The following is a 17487-nucleotide window of genomic DNA, read 5'->3' as shown; positions in this document are numbered from 1 at the left end:
CAATCTCAGCTGCATCCTCTATGACATAAAAGATTGTTTCAATGGCAAATTCAATGTCATTCAATGCCTAAATTAGCGGTTCTCAACGTGGGCAGTACCGCCTCCCAGAGGGCGTTCAGGGGACTGCAGGGGGCGCTGGCGGACATTTTTACAAAAAGGGGGCGCTGGGATGCCTTTGGGGGGCGTTTGGTCGAAGGTAAACTTTACACCTTAAATGCACAACAATACCAGTTTAGACTTTGAGCAACTTGGTAAAACTGTATTGTGTAACATTAAATCATGCTGGCTGCAACTGTATCGATGGCAGCTCTTCTTCTGTTCAGTGTTTGTAGCTTCATGGCTCAGCTCCGCTCCGCATCAGTTGAGCGTTACACCGGCTGATGACGCTGCTGTGATTCACTTTGTCTGGTATTTATGTAGGCTACATATGTTTTGGCAGTTCTGTGATCATGTCAAAGCAGCAATTTATATTAAAAAGTGTTTTATTTCCATTTGAAAGCTGCCCGCTTCCATGGAAGGACAACAGAAAATCGCTCTTATAAACATGTAATTACTAAAATCACGATACCTTGACTTTGTATCCCTCTGAAAAATGAACCCATTTAAATAAAGAAATCCCTCCATAGATGATACCACGATAGAGAGCGTTCATTTTATAGCGTAAACACCGGTGCTGTAAGTGGTCCGGTATGAAACGGGGGTGATAGAACAACACAGCACTTTTAAATTTCAATAATCAGAACGCAGAAATTGTTTCCGTTGTTTTAAAAGGTTTATGTCAGTCTGCCTTTTCCCCATCAATATGTTTCCCGAACGCTGTGCACCATAGGGAGTAAAGCAAAAAAAAAAAAAAACAAAAAAAAAAAAAAAAACGAGGCGCACATTGCGCAAAACTCTGAAACAGGAGAAGCGGGACATAAAACGGAGCGACGAACTAGATGTGAATTATGGCATAAAAACAGAGAATCCGACGCTGAACAGTGAAAAATCAACACATGATGTGAAACACATGATGATTAGGCGGCGCAGCAGGTGATGAGTGAAAATGACTGATGGTCAATAATCGATAAAATAAATCTACCAACAGGAAAGAAACTAAAGTGGACATAGCAACAAACCAAAAGAGGATAATACTAATCAAATGAAACTAAATGGAAATGAATGAAGAACAAAATGCAAGAATAAACTAAGAAACTAAAGTAAATACGGAGGAATAAACTGGTATGGCAAGACCTTTCGATCAATAATTAATACAGAGGACTGTATGGCAAGAATAAACAGACACTGTTTCCAGATAAAATGTAAAATAATATTGTTCAAGTGCCATGGGCAGGGGCGTAACTACACATTATTCAGGTGGATGCGAAAACATAAATCGGCGCCCCCCACGAAGGAGCGTAGAAACTCGCCTCCCCCCCCAGCCCCCCTCCTCCAGGGCAAAACTCGCTACATTTACCCCGTTATGTGCGCGAGGTGAAGGAGCGTAAGGCGCGCTGAAGTGTATGGGAAAACATAATCGGTGCACCGATTCAAAACATCTACAATAATGATAGTAACATTAATAATAAAATAATTGTCAGTGCAAAGTAGCCTACAAATTCTTTGGTGGGGGGCGGTGAGGGACCTGGACAAAGGCTAGGGGGGCGCTGGCCCGAAAAAGGTTGAGAAACACTGGTCTAAATTAAGGTGTTTTTAACAATTGTAAGTTTCCCCCTTATTTTCATTTCTTCATGGACATTTGTTGCTTATATTTTTGAGATCAAGCTCTCATTAACCCTTCAAAAAGCAATTAAATTCCATTTAAATTAATGGTTTTAATATTTAGGATTAACATTAAAAACAAATGTGGAAAGATTCCAGAGTTGTGAATGCGTTTAGAAAGCACATATGAAACGCTCAGCGGCGACACATTCCACCTTAAAATCAGACTTTTATTCTTTTAATTGGAGATTAACATTGTTAATTTCACAGATGAAGATCATCTGAAGAGTGAGTGGTGTGGAAATGCAGCCATCACATGGTTAAACATCAGGCCTGCTGCTCCACAGGTCGCAACAACATTTCTGCAATCTGGAAAACAAGGTGGACCACTCAGACAAAGAAAAGCAAAAGACAATCCTTTAGAACTGAAACATGTAAAGAAAGAAAAACAAACTACCTGAACATGAGGCGGGGCACTCAGGACATAAACCACGGCATTAGCAATGTCTATCGCCTCCAACGGCTGTAAAATAAGATAAAAGCTTTACTGCTTTTCTCTGTGAATTAAGTGTATTAATGTGTGCTTTTTAAAATATGCTTACCTTAAGATGAGAATATGTTGCAGTGGCTTTGTCAGGGATTTCGCTATGGAGACGATAAGCAAATTCAGTCTCAACTAGGCCAGGAGAAATGGACTGAGGAGACAAGAGGACAGTCAGTTAACGTTAACTTTAGACAACGTAAAAAGACGTCTAAAAACATTGGTCTGAATCTTTGAAGATCAATTAATTTTTTTTTTAAATCTGAAAGAATAAGTCATATTCAGCGGCAAGTCATGCATTTCAAAAGTCAATAAAACTGTCATTTCAGAAACAAAGCGCCTTGAGTTATGAACTTTTTCTTTTTCATCAATAAACACACCTTCACAATAGAATTTCTATTAGAAATAGAAATTCTATTTCTACACAAATAGAAATTCATTCCTATTTGTGTATTCCTACACAAATAGGAATGAAAATATGACTGATCACCTTAGCCTTAAAGGTGTCCTATGTCACTTTTATAAAATATATAAAAAGAAATTCCCTGCTCACCCTCTGCGGGTGGTCTCTTTCATCCTCTGAGCTGGGGTCCTCTATCAGAGGCCTGGGAGCTTGAGGGTTTCTCCAGTATCTTGGCTGTGCCTAGAACTGCACATTTCTGGACTGAGATGTCTGATGTTGACCCTGGGATCTGTTTTAGCCACTGCTCCAGTTTGGGGGTGACTGCCCCGAGGGCCCCGATGACCACAGGCACCACTGTGGTCTTCACCTTCCAGGTCTTTTCCAGTTCCTATCTGAGGCCCTGGTATTTCTCCAGTTTCTCATGCTCCTTTTTCCTGATGTTGTAATCACTTGGTATTGCTACATCCACCACAACGGCTTTCCTCTGTGGTGGGGAACACCCCCACCACAGAGGGGGTGGGTATATATATATATATATATATATATATATATATATATATATATATATATATATATATATATATATATATATATATATATATATATATATATATATATATATATATGATTTTTGCATATTTGTTAAAACTGTCACCATGTTATGACTGTATGGTGAGAAAGATAATCTGTGAAAAGGTCGATCTCCTCCACGAGGTGCTATTGAACGTCTGGAGAAATGCATCGCTCCGATTAAAAACAACCAATCAAAGCCAGGAGGAGGGTCTTAGCACTGTCAATCAACTCATGTACTCGCTGTTAAATGTGAAAATGGCGGAGAAATAATTTATCGTTACAGGAAAACCATTCATTCATCGTCATAGGTGGCTATGCTAACTAGCTTCAGCATTAATGAGAGGCTGCGTTAGCTGCAGCGTAGCAGCTAGCATATACACAATAATAGTCCCAAATAATTTTTTTAAGCAAAATTGAACACTGAAGATTCTCCGTAACTCTGATGTGAGTCTTGTCCTCTCTGAGCTCCTGTCTCACGCCTTCGGTCAGGGCGGTCACGGCGTACTTGATGGCTGTGAGGAAATAGAAAATACTGCTGTTAACTACAATGTGCCCACAGATGCTGAAATGGAGAAAGACATCTAAGGGTTACCCAGGCAACATTTGCTGTGATATTGAACTAAGTGGAGTTATCATAAGCAACTAAGCGTACCTGTTCAGGTTGATGATGTGCCCTTCATCAATGTTCTGTTCTTTCATCGACTGGTGCGCTTCAGATGCTGCAGATGCTCAGAGCCATAACGTTCACCTGCAAAACAACAGGCGTACAATGTAAATATGCAAAGAATAAATGTGTGTTTTTAAGTATTTTAGCATAAAATTTTCTGCAACATTGTATTGGGGTATTTAGCGTCAAGACCTCACTAACTTATCTTCACCACTGGTAGTTAACCTCAGGTAGCTGAACTAGCCCATCTTTATCTCTGCTCATTTCACTCATTTCTCCCTTCTCCTTCTCATTCTCAGACATAAAATATTTTAACTGACCCTGAAAACCTCAAAACAATGTTTCATCAGATTTTCTGAGCCACAGTGAGTTCTTACGTCCAGCATGCTCTTCCAGGCGCTGGTTTTGCCGCTCAGCAGAGGCTCGTTGTGAGCCAGGCCGGCGTTGTTGATGCAAACGTCCACGCCTTTGTGCTGCGCTTTGATGGCTGCGAACATGGACTGGATGTCCTCCGCGTTGGACAGGTCGCACTCCATCGGAATCAGGACACCACTGTGGCCCGCGTTCTTACACTCTACAGCCAAGGCCTGAAACAAAGTAGTAGTTGCGGTTTTACTTTGTGCAAACATTTGGCTGGAACTTCTGGCAGAACAGACAATAGGAACAGACAATAAAGATTCCTTGTGCAAAATATATTTTCTGTTTAGTGGTGGAAGTTTAGATTCAAGACAATTCCATAAAAGACGTGGAAAGCTACATACATCTAATGTGTAATCCTACATCTGCTTCCAAGTTACTAATGTTAATTTAGTCAATTCTGCCTTTTTCTTAGGTAAAGACAATATTTCAGTTAGTTAGAGGTGTGTGAAATGTTTCAGCAAATGTTTGGTGAACATCTGATTACACAGACAAATAGACTCCAACTATAACAGCACCCTCACTCTGCCCAAAGTTGTCTCTATAGCCAGTTTATCCTCAACCTGACTTAATACTTGCCAGATTTTGTTTTGGGTTAAGGAAGGGGAAAACCTAGTGTTCGGCCCACTGGATTATTTTAAAGGGGCCCTATGGTGTCCCTGGGTTCAAAGCTGTCTTCTTAGGCTGAAGGGAGTAGTAGAATGGGAATTTTATTTCTTTGTTTTGTTCACCAGTGTATCCTATGAGTGTGTTTTTCTTGGGGAGCACCTTGATATATTTATTTATCTTACTTTTTATTTCTCCCCCAATCAGTCTACTTTACTCAAACATTTCAGCTAAGAGGTTCCCAGGGTCAGCATCGTCCTCTGTTTTTAGCTGGGGGGTTTTTCCCCTGTATAACACAATGTTTATACAGAATATTTATTTATACTGTGATTACACTTTCTCTTAAATCAGGGCATTTTTGTACTTTGTGAACCAAATAAAATAAATCTAACTGTTAATTCTTACAAACTAATCTGTGTAAAGGTCTGGTGAAAGAAGAATTTGAGGTTCTACAACTCACTATACTTAGTGGTAATTGTACCTCAGGTCACCATCTGGCGTTGCTGGCAGGATTGTAAGGCAGTGAGGTGTGCTTGTAGTAGTTCAGATCTAACTGGTTCATTGAATTGGACAGGGTTAAGATGGATTAAATTTGTCTTTGGTTCCCTTTCTTCTCCTGAAAGGAAATCTCTGCCAAGGAACCATGGAAGATGAGAACTGAAGGATACGAGTCGGCATCTTCAAGAGGAGAATCAGAAACGTAAAGAAAAGCATATCAGATTGAAACTCTGTACTATCTACTTCTGGTAGAACTAGATTCCCCTTTCTTCAGCAAAAGTGCCAGTTGTGGAGCGACTGTCTTAGACCCCTTCTCGGGATTTTTATTTTTTCTAGAAAACAGGAAGAGGGTGAATCATTGCAGGAGTTTTCCCATCCACTTTTTTATTTAGCAGAAAAGATTATTGGAAATGTCGAAAGCATGGCTAATGATGCCATGCTTTCGAGAAACCAGTTTGCTGAACATGTTTATGATTCTACCATATATAGAAAGTTGTAAAGGCTGATTGGGGACAGTCCAGATTTTTACACTTTTGGACATAAGGAAAAAAAAGCATTCCGGTGGGAACAGGAAAGACAGACAGCCAAAGCGAGAAAAAGGAGCTATTCTGTGCCATCATATTGTGCAGTACAATTCCCAAAGTAGCAGGCCAAATTTAGAAGTTGTTCCAAGCGCTTCTGATTTGTCAGAAGTAAAGGAAATGCTGTTAAATCACCAGGAACAGATTAACATGCTCTCTCAAAATCTGTTGATCGTACAACCCACCTCTAGGTCCCCACAACCGAACAGAATGACCCCTACTATTTGTTGGAGTTGCCAGAAACCCGGTCAGATTGCCAGAAATTGTTGTCAGCCAAGGGGTGAATCATGTCTCGCAGCATCCCATTCTCATACTAGAAGAGGCTGCAGCTGCATATCAGCAGGCGGGAATTTAGTTCCTTCTGCTTTGTGGATCCACATTTCAGAAGGGGTAGGTCATAGCTGAAGTGGTCCTGAATACAAGTGTTTGGATTCACTGCTGGTTGACAATACATTTTCAAAACTACTGGGTCTCACAGTACTTTTGAAAATGAGGGATGTCCCACTTCAGTGTCTTTTGGACACTGTTTCTATGGTATCAAAGTTTCTCTAAACAATATTGTCAGGGGACCTTACATGTCTACTCTTGGCTTGGGCTTCATGCAGCCTATGGGCATAGCAAGGTGGCACCTAAGCAAACTGTCCTCGTTGTTAAGGACCCCCTGGAATATTCTTCTCAGTCGACAATAGCAGGTGTATTGGATATGAAAGTCATTAGAGAATTGTAAAATGAGTTCCTTAAACAACATGGTGCAGCATTGTTTGTGTTACCAGCTGTCAGTCAGGCTTCGTCTTCATGGCACATGGCTTTCTAACATTACCAGAAAGTGCCAGTGCAGACAGTCTGCCCCTAAAATGGGTACGGTTCAAGTAAGGGGTCACAGCTCAGTTAGTGTGCCAGGTGACACTATAAGGGTTATCATTGCTACGTGTCCTAGAGCTGAACTTTGTTCCACAGAATCTGGGTTATTTAAGCCACTTGCCACTAAACATTGCCTCCCAGCAGGATTGTTGGTGTCACCAGTAGAAATGACAGTGGTCAGCAGGATCGTGCACATTCCTATTGTTACTGTAAGTAATGTGGATGTGTTGCTTCAATCCTGTACTCCCGGCAGGTCCTACTAGCACTGTAAGTCTTCCAGGAGGTGTTGCAGAGGTGGTTGGATCTGGACAGGCTACCGTTTCTGCTCAGCTTAGCTCTGCTGCACCTCAGTCAGATTATCTACCAGATGTAGATTTGTCAACTTTGAACAACATGGAACAAGAGAAAGGTAGATCTCTGCTGGAAAAATATGTGGGTGTGTTTTCTGCCCATAGGTATACCTAGGTTACACACAGAATTAATAACCCATAAAATCCCTCTGCTAAATAAAGTACCGGTACATCAGAGGTTTCCTCTTCCCTAAGAGTATGAGGGTGTAAAGGCCGACATTCGGGAGCTGTTGGATAGTCAGGTGATCCGTGAGAGTAGAAATCCCTAAGCCTCCCCAGTTGTAGTAGTAAACAAGAAAGATGGGAGTATCCGCCTGTGTTTTGTCAACTACTGAAAGCTCAACAGTAAGATCCGAGGTGAACAGAGGAATCCTTGGATGAGCTGCCAGAAGCCCAGTGGCTTTCCTCACTTGACCTATCAAGTGGCTACAATCAGGTCCCTGTGGCAGAACCTGATAAGATGAAGACTGCCTTCTGAATCATTTGACCATTTTATAATAACATCTAACTCAATAGAGAACCAAAATGAAGCCTGCTGCAGACATTTACTTCACAAGGCTCAGTGGAACTCCTACAAACCTGCACTGGCTCCTGGTGCATTTTAGGACTCATTTTAAAATTTTGGTTTTAACTTTTAAAGCAGTTCATGGTGAGGCTCCCAAATATATATTGGACCTTTTGAAGCCCTCTGTCCGTCTAGGACTCTGAGGTCTTCTAATCAGATGCTGCTGTCGGTTCCCAGAACTCATTTTAAAACTTGTGACTATAGAGCATTTCAGGTGGTGGCCCTGAGGCTCTGGAACAGATTATCTATCTGTCCTCTATCAATGCGTTGCTCAGAGTCAACTGATGCATTTAAAAAAAGTCTTAAGACTTATCTCTTTAGACTGACTTTTGATTAATTTTGTTAATTGATTTTAGATTCTTTTATTATTCATGTGTTTCCTTTTTTTGTAAAGCACTTAGTGATTTTTATGTCTGTGAAAGGTGCTATATAAATAAAGTTTACTTACTTGTTTGCTTATATTACTTTTAAAACACCTTTCTTCTCCAGGTTATGTAATCATGACATAGCTGAAAGATCTTAGACATAGACCAGACTCAATACATAAACATGGTGTGATCACTAATTACACTAAACGATGAAATGATATAAGTTCTCTGAAACTTTTCTATTATACTTTAAATACGTTCTCCTCTGAACTTTATCTAAAAAAAAACAAACAAAAAAAACAAACAGATAAAAGAGCAAAGTGCAACAAACCTGAATTTTGTCCAGGCTTCTCGCGCAGCCCACCACCGTCATGCCGTACCGGACCAGCTCTTTGGCGATGGTCGCTCCAATCCCGACCGAAGCTCCGGTCACCAGAGCCACTCTGCCCTTCCAGCGGTCCATCACAGCTTCACGGCAGGTCTTCACTACAGGTAACGAGGACAAGTGAGAGAGACAGAGGGAGCCGGGAGAACACCGGGTTCTTTATAGTCTGGAGTTCTGCTTCCCATTCTGAGCGGTGCGTTCAAAGCCTAATGATGGATGGATGGATGGATGGATGGATGGATGGATGGATAGAGAGCCTTTTGATAAAGTAGGTGAGAGTTGAAAGGGAAGAATTGCGTAACCCACCACAGCATAGTCATTGTAGACTCAGCACGTTTTGCTATTGCAAACAGCCTGGATCTCACTCTCTTCTAGATCCAGAAGCAGGATTGTGCGACTTTAGCAGAACAAGCGCAAAGTTCAATCAAGCTAAATCAGGCTTTGAGTCATTAGTCATAACAGTAAAGAAGGTATTAGGTAAAAAGTGCCGAATAACTTAAGGCAACATCAGTCACGTAACATGCAAAAATTACATTATCAGACGGATCAAATTATGAATATCAAAATTTAAATAATTATTATACATAATCACAAAATAACTAATTTAAGCAAAAGATTCCTCCCGGCCCCAAATCAGTTAATTTCAGTATTAAACATACTAAACTTTCACAAAAACTGCAAGTGTGTCTCTGTGGCTGTTTTTATTTTAGTTTTTTAAAAAACTTGTTCTTCAATCTTTGATGTTACTTAAGAGTATCCAGAGATTTTACTCAAGTAAAGTAGTGCTGCTTCATGATACAATTACTCAAATAAAAGTAAAAAGTACAGCACAATAACAATAACAATAACCACAAGCTTGCAGATGTAAGAGATTAAAAGATTCACGGAAATACTTTTTCAGGGAACAGTGTGTTCACTTTTATAGCCTAATGAATTTCTAAACATCCATAGCACCTCATTAAGTTTGCATCCCTTTGTTTTCATTTCCTCATAAACATTTGTTGCTTATACAGTGGCATTCAAAAGTATTCATACCCCTTGAACTCTTCCATATTCTGTCACATTACAACCACAAGCTTAAAAATATTTCATTGGAATTCAGTGTGAAAGACAAACACAAAGTGTTATTCAGTTGTGAGGTAGAAATCAGCTTTGTGTATCTATCGACTGAAATTTTTACCCATTCTTCTTTGCAAAACCCGTGAATCTCAGTCTGATTAGATGGAAAACTTCTCAGATCTTGCCACAGATTCTTGATTGGGTTTAAGCCTGGACTTTGACTGCACCATTCTAACACATGATTCCAACACCATTCTATTGTAGCCCTGGTTTAAGTTTAGGGTGGTTGTCGTCCTGGAAGGTGAGGCTCTGCCCCAGTCTCATGTCTTTCCGTTTCTTGATAATGGATTTAACAGTGGTGTGTTCAAAGTTTAAGAAATCTTTTTACAGCCTCAGCCTGCTGTAAGCTTCTCCACACTGCTGTGTTCCTTGGACCTCACGATGTTGTTTGCTCCTGAATAATCATCTGAATTTGTACTGACATTAGATTACACACAGGTGGGCTTTACTTAGTCATTAGCACTCATCAGGAAACTGCTAAAGACAAATGGTTGCACTTGGGGAGCTGAATACTTTTGAACTTTTTCCACAGTTTTCAGTTTTTTATTTGTAAAAAAGTGTTTTGAATCATGTATAATTTTCTATTTCATGATTGTATACCATCTTATGTTGGTCTTTCATATTAAATTCCAACAAAATATATTCATGTTTGCGGTTGTAAATGTGACACAAACGATATGAATACCTTTTCAAGCCACTGTATGCTTAAAATCAAGATTTCATTCATTTCAAATAAGTTATTATAATCTTTTCAAGTTTATTGTTTTAATAAGACAAAATGTTAGAAAGATCCCAGGGCTTTGAAGGTTTATCCAAAACACTTTAAAAAAAACTACAAAAAACAAAATCAGCAGCGACACGTTCCATCTTAAAATCAGACTTTTATTATTTAAACTGGAGATTAAAATTGTTAATTTCATAGAAGAAGTAAGGAGATCATCTGAAGAGTGAGTGGTGTGTAAATGCAGCCGTCACATGGTTCAACATCACATCTGCTGCTCCACAGGTCGCAACACCACATCTCCCACCTGGAAAACAAGGTGGAGTCACTCAGACAAAGAAAAGCAAAAGACAATCCTTCAAAACTGAAACATGCAAAGAAAGAAAACCCAACTACCTGAACATGAGGCGGGGCACTCAGGACATAAACCACGGCATTAGCAACGTCTATCGCCTCCAACGGCTGTAAAATAAGATAAAAGCTTTACTGCTTTTCTCTGTGAAAAGTATCAAGTGTATTAATGTGTGCTTTTTTAAAATATGCTTACCTTAAGCTGAGAATATGTTGCAGAGGCTTTGTCAGGGGATTCGCTGTAGAAACGATGAGCAAATTCAGTCTCTACTATGCCAGGAGAAATGGACTGAAGAGACAAGAGGACAGTCAGTTAACGTTAGGACGTAAAAAGATGTCTGTCCTATCAGAGACTGCAGAACTGGTCGGACCTGAATCGTTGAAGATCAATTCCAAAAACTACTGCATGAACTGAAAGAATAATAAGTCGAATTCAGCAGCAAGTCATGCATTTCAAGCGGCAACAAATCTGTCAGAGACAAAGCGGTTCGAGTCGTGAACCTTTTTGTCAACAAACACACCTTCAGAGAGCCGCGCCACATAAATAGGAATGAAAAGATGACTGATGGCCTCGGCTTTAAACCTCGTCACCGCTACGATGTTCTCAGGGAGTTCGTTATTGGGCGTGGTGGATCTATCAACATGGGCAGATCATAATCTGACTCATTGGAGGCTAACTGTGTGCAAAAGGTGCGTTTTCAATAGTGATGGGACACGATTCAGATTTTCTATTGCATTAAATACAATTAATAGCACTTTAATCAAAACCATATTGAGACAAAATAAGCTAAATTTTCTATTTAAAATACTTTTGAGCTAAAAAATATAGATATTTATTATGTAATTATATAATGTGTTATTTAGGCTATTCAACCATCAGATTGGTACAAAATGCTGTTATACAAATTCTGTGCTTTAAGTACATCTGATCATACAGGTAAGTTCTTTCAAAATTCTTTTAGAAATGCAGACTGTGGATGACAAAATTGCTGTTTGAGATGTCTGTACTGCTGCAACATGATTAGCATTCAGATGCTATTTTAGGCTGGAACAGCTTTGTTGATTGGTTAACTCCTTTAAGCACAACTTGAACACAACAAACCTTTCTACATTCCATCAGATTTTTTTTTACAGAGAAATTAACCTTGAGTTGGTCAAGAGATGCAGCTTTGTTGTTTGTGGATGTCGCTTGTGCGTCAGATTTACGGGCGTACCAGAAACACGTGAATCCAAAAGATTCCGACCGGAACAACTGTATGCTAAGCTAATCACACTATAATTTTCAGAGAGGTACAATAGACGGAATAAAGTCCCAGCCACAGTTTCTAAATGAATGGCACTGAAACGTCACCGTGGCTCTGATGTGAGTCTTGGCCTCTCTGAGCTCCTGCCTCAGGCCTTCGGTCAGGGCGGACACGGCGTACTTGGTGGCCGTGTAGAAATGGATGTCGCCGCTGTTAATTACAATGTGTCCACAGATACTGGAACAGAGAGGAAGGGTATTTGAGGGTTATGCGAGTCAAACACATTACAAAGAACTGCTGATATATCCCCACCACAAAAGTCACAAAAACATCCCAATAAAATGAGCGAACAGGATCAGACGTTCTGTGCCAGAAGACTCTCATTTAACTCAGTAGTGTTTTCATAAGCAACCAAACGCTTGGATTTTGTTTGCTGTGCTTGTTCATCAAAACACACAGAATTTCCTGTAGCTACTATTAACTCTTGAGTGGCCGGTTATCATTTCCCATAGAACGTAGTCTTCATCGGTGCTTTTGGGTTTAGCTCCATTGTTCTTCTGGCAGAACAAACGATGCCATTAACTTTGTACAGACTATTTGTTTGTCTTTTCTATAAAATGTACACCTGACTTAGTGCTTCTCTGTTTAACCCTGTACCTTTCTGGGGTTTTTTTTCCAAATTTTTCAAATCAATTCTCCATTTTAATGAACCTAGATTTTTAAACATATCAGTATGACACTCAAACAAAAAGGATATATTTGAGTTCATATATCATATATTATATGAACTCAAATATTAATAGCAATTCCAGTCTGAGCACCATCATAACACCAGCAGGCATCATAAGTCATTCACTACTTCTCTGATTCCACTAAGCAATAATAATAATAATAATAATAATAATAATAATAATAATAATAATAATAATAATAATAATAGTCCAGCCGTGGAACTGATTATACGATTCTTTTAAAATTCTTCAACTTTTTCCTTTCAGTTTAAGGATGTCTCTTCGAAACAAAAGACATTGCTAGAGTTATCACTGCTATTAACTTCATTTACTTTATTTGATTCTATTTCCCCTTGAAATGAATATTAATTCAGTCCTGCTATTAACTATTAGCTATTTAACTATAACTGTACTCTTTTTTGTTTTTCTTTCTCATATAAAGTCTACTTATCTCACTCATTCTATGCTTATTGATGCTTTTTTGGCCTGGATAAAGCAAATGACAGCTGATGCCAATAACTAGATTTAAAATGAAAAAGAAGAGAAGTATGTTAAGAGATTGAATTAATTACAATAAGGTTCCAGTTACATATTATTACTTCTGTGATACTTAATGAACCATAGGCTAAGTTAGTGTGAACCGTTCGCTATCTGCTGCAAAAAAGACCCGGTCAGTTATTATTACTGTCTGTAAGGCAAAGAAAACAAATGAGTAAAATGAAAGCGTACCTGTTCAGGTTGATGATGTGCCCATCATCAATGTTACGTTCTTTCATGGACTGGTACGCTTCACGAGTGCAGATGCTCAGAGCCATAACGTTCACCTGCAAAACAACAAGAGTACGACGTGCAGAGGATAAACACGTGTGGAAAATTTTTTGTCTCTTTTAGATAACTGAAACAGACATTATTTTTTCTTATTGTGTGAAGTTACATCAGACCATCTTCTTTTAGCTTTGGCAGAGTTATAAAATTTATTTCTATTTACCAAATGGCAAAATATTTGCCTGAACATTCTTAAGATTTTTTAAAAAAACATTGTTTATCTACGTTTAGAGTTATTGACATCATAGCAGGTAAGGAAGGGTAAGGTTACATGAATTAGAAGGAAATGCAACAAAACAACAAACCAAAGGAAAGAGTAAAAGAAAAACAAAGTATAAAACTACAAATTAGTTCCCCATGTTTAAGAAAAAGTAGTCCATAATTTAGGGGTTTCTCTGGATTCCTGTTCTGATAAAGATGATGGTACTGTGTACGTTTGTTCTAGATTTGTAAACTAAAAGGAATTTCTCTGGGTTTTGCTCAATTAACAGTTTAATGCTAAATGCTGAATGAGGAGTTTCTCTAGATGAACTAACAAGAGTTTCTCTTGATTCTAACTTTGTTTTAATTCCTGCTCTGGGTTGAGTGAAGAATCCGCTGGTCTCACTAACTTATCTTAACCACCCCTGGTTAACCTCAGGTAGCTGAACTAACCCATCTTTATTTCTGCTCATTTCACTCGTTTCTCCCTTCTTCTCATTCTCAGACATAAAATATTTTAACTGTCCCTGAAAGCCTCAAAACAATATTTCTGAGCCACAGTGAGTTCTTACGTCCAGCATGTTCTTCCAGGCGCTGGATTTGCCGCTCAGCAGAGACTCGGGGTGAGCCAGGCCTGCGTTGTTGATGCAAACATCCACGCCTTTGTGCTGCGCTTTGATGGCTGCGAACATGGACTGGATGTCCTCTGCGTTGGTCAGGTCGCACTTCATCGGGATCAGGACGCCACTGTGGCCTGCGCTCTTGCACTCTGCAGCCAAGGCCTGAAACGAAGGAGAAGTTTGTGAAAACATTTGATTGAAGTGTCTGACAATATGGTGACTGAAAATCTGCTTGTGCTAAAGAAACTAATTTTCAGTTTTATTTAAGGATGGAAGTTTAAATCCAAGATGGCTCCATAAAAGACGTGGAAAGCTGCATACATCTGATGTGTAAATCTGCTACCTTAGTTTCCACTGTAGTCAGTTCTGGATTTTTCAAAGACTAATATTTGAGCTAATATTTGAATTAGCTATTGTTGAGTCAGATGTGTAAGCTAATGTTTGGTGAACAGGATCTGATTATACAGATCAATAAATTCCAACTTTTACAGCAGGTTCACACAAAGACATAAATGTAAAAAAAACCCAGTCATTAAATACATAAACATATACACATCTATGCGTTGAATGCAATTAATAAAAACATATTTATTTTATATGCAGAGGTTTTCTTTGCTGTTTAGTTTTAGCTGACTCAGAACGTCTACTGACATCATTTTACTATTTTACCACAATGTCATATAGTCGATCTGAATATGTCAGGACATATTCAAAAATGAGCAGATGGTTTTAAATGTTTGGTTTTGGGGCAGTTTTTTTTTTTAGATCTGCATAACAAAACTGATTTTTTTTTTTTTTTAAATGCAAAACAACCCCCACACTTCCACCGAAAACTCCAGAAAAAAGAATTAATCATGAAAAATTGCAATCTAAATAATTTCTTACTGTAATGATTTAATACTTTTTAGTTTGAAGATTTAAAAAAAAAAAACTTCTTGGCAGATTTTCCTTTTTACTGTAACATACATGATCCTTCCAGAATAAACAGTTGAGCAATTTTATGGTTTTATGAGTGAATAATTAAATATTTACTACACAATTTAATCTCAGGCGGACTTTAACCTGTACAGGAAATTATTCTCTGTATCCCGGTGACACACAGTTTCTCTTTTGTCTTCACAATTTAAACTTTTTTAACAGAGAGACTGCACATATTTCACATTTAATTTCAAACTTCTGGAACGTGCTTTTGTCTTTTTGAATCATTTGAAATTTTTTCAAAGACACCCAACTCAATAAAGACCCAAAATGTAGCCTGCTGCAAACATTTGCTTCATTGTGTAACTCATGAGGCTCTGCGGAACTCAGAGTTTTCTACAAACCAACCCCGGTGGATTTGAACTGTAAACCGATCTGCTTATTCTATTGCATAACAGGACCTTTGTATATTTACAAGGTTTTGTAAGCTTATATTACATTTAAAACGCCCCTCTGTTCTCCAGCTTATGCAATCACGACACAGTCGAAAGAAATCTTAAACATAAATCCGACTCTACATATATAAATACTTTTGTTACTAATTTCATGAATAATTTAAGCTCTCTACTACTATTATTTATTTTTATTATTGTTGTCATGTGAAAGTATTCTCATTTGCTTTGATAAAGCTGCGTAAAATTCGAACTTTATATCAAATTGCTCACAATTTTTATTATTATTATTATTTTTTTAAATCAAAGTGCAACAAACCTGAATTTTGTCCAGGCTTCTCGCGCAGCCCACCACCGTCATGCCGTACCGGACCAGCTCTTTGGCGATGGTCGCTCCAATCCCGACCGAAGCTCCGGTCACCAGAGCCACTCTGCCCTTCCAGCGGTCCATCACAGCTTCACGGCAGGTCTTCACTACAGGTAACGAGGACAAGTGAGAGAGACAGAGGGAGCCGGGAGAACACCGGGTTCTTTATAGTCTGGAGTTCTGCTGCACGGAGACGCCCCATTCTGCGCGGTGCGTTCAAGGCCACTCCTCGCTCTAATGATGAATGGATGGATGGATGGAGAGTCTTTTGATTAAGTATGTGAGAGTTGAAAGGGAAGAATTGTGTAACCCACGACAGCATAGTCATTGTAGACTCAGCACGTTTTGCTATTGCAAACAGCCTGGATCTCACTCTCTTCTAGATCCAGAAGCAGGATTGTGCAAGTTCCGACTTTAGCAGAACAAGCGCAAAGTTCAATCAAGCTAAGGTTAGGTTAGGTTAGGTAGGTCAGGTAAAACTTTATTAATCCCGTAGGGAAATTAAGGTTGTCTGATGCTCACACATTAATTCACATCCACACAGCATTAAAAATCGTACAACTGGAAACATCTATAAAAGGTACACAATATACATACATTAAAAAGTGGTCTAGTAAAGAGCTTAAATACATTAATGCTAATTACTCCATCTCCCTCCCTTTCCCCTCCCAGAAATCACAGAAATATGAAGCCTAATGACTCGTGGGACAAAGGAGTTTTTAAACCTCTCAGTTGAACATCCCAGTGAGAGAAACCCGTCACTGAGTTTAAAAACTGAGTTTAGTCCTGGAGTGGTGGAACAGAGGACAGTGGTGTCCTCTGTTCCACCACTGTCTCCACAGACTCCAGGCTCACACTGACCACAGAGCCAGCTCTGTGGATGAGGCGGTTCAATCTCTGTATGTCCCTCTTCTTTGCACTCCCCTCCCCCCCCAACAAACAATTGCATAGAATATAACAGTAGACAGTGGCGCAGTTGGTAGAGCTGTTGCCTTGCAGCAAGAAGGTTCTGGGTTCGATTCCCGGCCCCGGTCTTTCTGCATGGAGTTTGCATGTTCTCCCTGTGCATGCGTGGGTTTTCTCCGGGTACTCCGGTTTCCTCCCACAGTCCAAAAACATGACTGTTAGGTTAATTGGCATTTCCAAATTGCCCCTAGGTGTGAGTGTGTGTGTGCATGGTTGTTTGTCCTGTGTGTCTCTGTGTTGCCCTGCGACAGACTGACGACCTGACCAGGGTGACCCTGCCTCTCGCCCGGAACATTAGCTGGAGATGGGCACCAGCAACCCTCCCGACCCCACTGAGGGACAAGGGTGCAGGAAAATGGATGGATGGATGGATGGATAACAGTAGACACAATGGACTTATAAAACATGTACAGGAGCTTAGAGCACACATTGAAGGAGGCCAGTCTCCTCAAGAAG

At 39.5% G+C, this 17487-nt stretch overlaps 1 protein-coding gene and 1 pseudogene across 2 annotated transcripts; both read right to left on the bottom strand.

The window, feature by feature from the left end:
• Positions 1 to 1439: 1439 nt before the first annotated feature.
• LOC108166808 (dehydrogenase/reductase SDR family member 11-like) lies at positions 1440 to 10366 on the bottom strand (annotated as a pseudogene). The gene is made up of 7 exons (XR_014090466.1): positions 8463 to 10366; positions 4263 to 4472; positions 3871 to 3966; positions 3657 to 3730; positions 2304 to 2396; positions 2159 to 2224; positions 1440 to 2070 (listed from the first exon to the last, which is right to left on the bottom strand). The product of XR_014090466.1 is annotated as a dehydrogenase/reductase SDR family member 11-like (transcript).
• Positions 10367 to 10496: 130 nt separating this feature from the next.
• Positions 10497 to 16266, bottom strand: LOC103474141 (dehydrogenase/reductase SDR family member 11-like). The gene is made up of 7 exons (XM_008424902.3): positions 16018 to 16266; positions 14281 to 14490; positions 13412 to 13506; positions 12059 to 12188; positions 10904 to 10996; positions 10753 to 10818; positions 10497 to 10663 (listed from the first exon to the last, which is right to left on the bottom strand). The coding sequence occupies exons 1-7, from the start codon at positions 16147 to 16149 to the stop codon at positions 10622 to 10624; spliced, it is 768 nt and encodes a 255-aa protein (XP_008423124.1). The 5' UTR covers positions 16150 to 16266; the 3' UTR covers positions 10497 to 10621.
• Between the last annotated feature and the right edge of the window lie 1221 nt (positions 16267 to 17487).

Source organism: Poecilia reticulata, chromosome 13, assembly GCF_904066995.2.
Source record: "Poecilia reticulata chromosome 13, P_reticulata-male-v2, whole genome shotgun sequence".
Taxonomy (NCBI): Eukaryota; Metazoa; Chordata; class Actinopteri; order Cyprinodontiformes; family Poeciliidae; genus Poecilia; species Poecilia reticulata.
The sequence above is the reverse complement of the archived record's forward strand: the minus strand, read 5'-3'. Positions and strand labels throughout refer to the sequence as shown.

Excerpts from the sequence above, each read along its gene's own strand:
- LOC103474141 (XM_008424902.3), bottom strand. The coding sequence starts at position 16,149 with ATGGACCGCTGGAAGGGCAGAGTGGCTCTGGTGACCGGAGCTTCGGTC. Across the intron at positions 10,997-12,058 it reads AGACTCACATCAGAGCCACG|TCCATTTCTCCTGGCATAGT; the intron begins GTGACGTTTCAG and ends TTGTCTCTTCAG. Across the intron at positions 10,819-10,903 it reads CAACATATTCTCAGCTTAAG|CCGTTGGAGGCGATAGACGT; the intron begins GTAAGCATATTT and ends CTTATTTTACAG.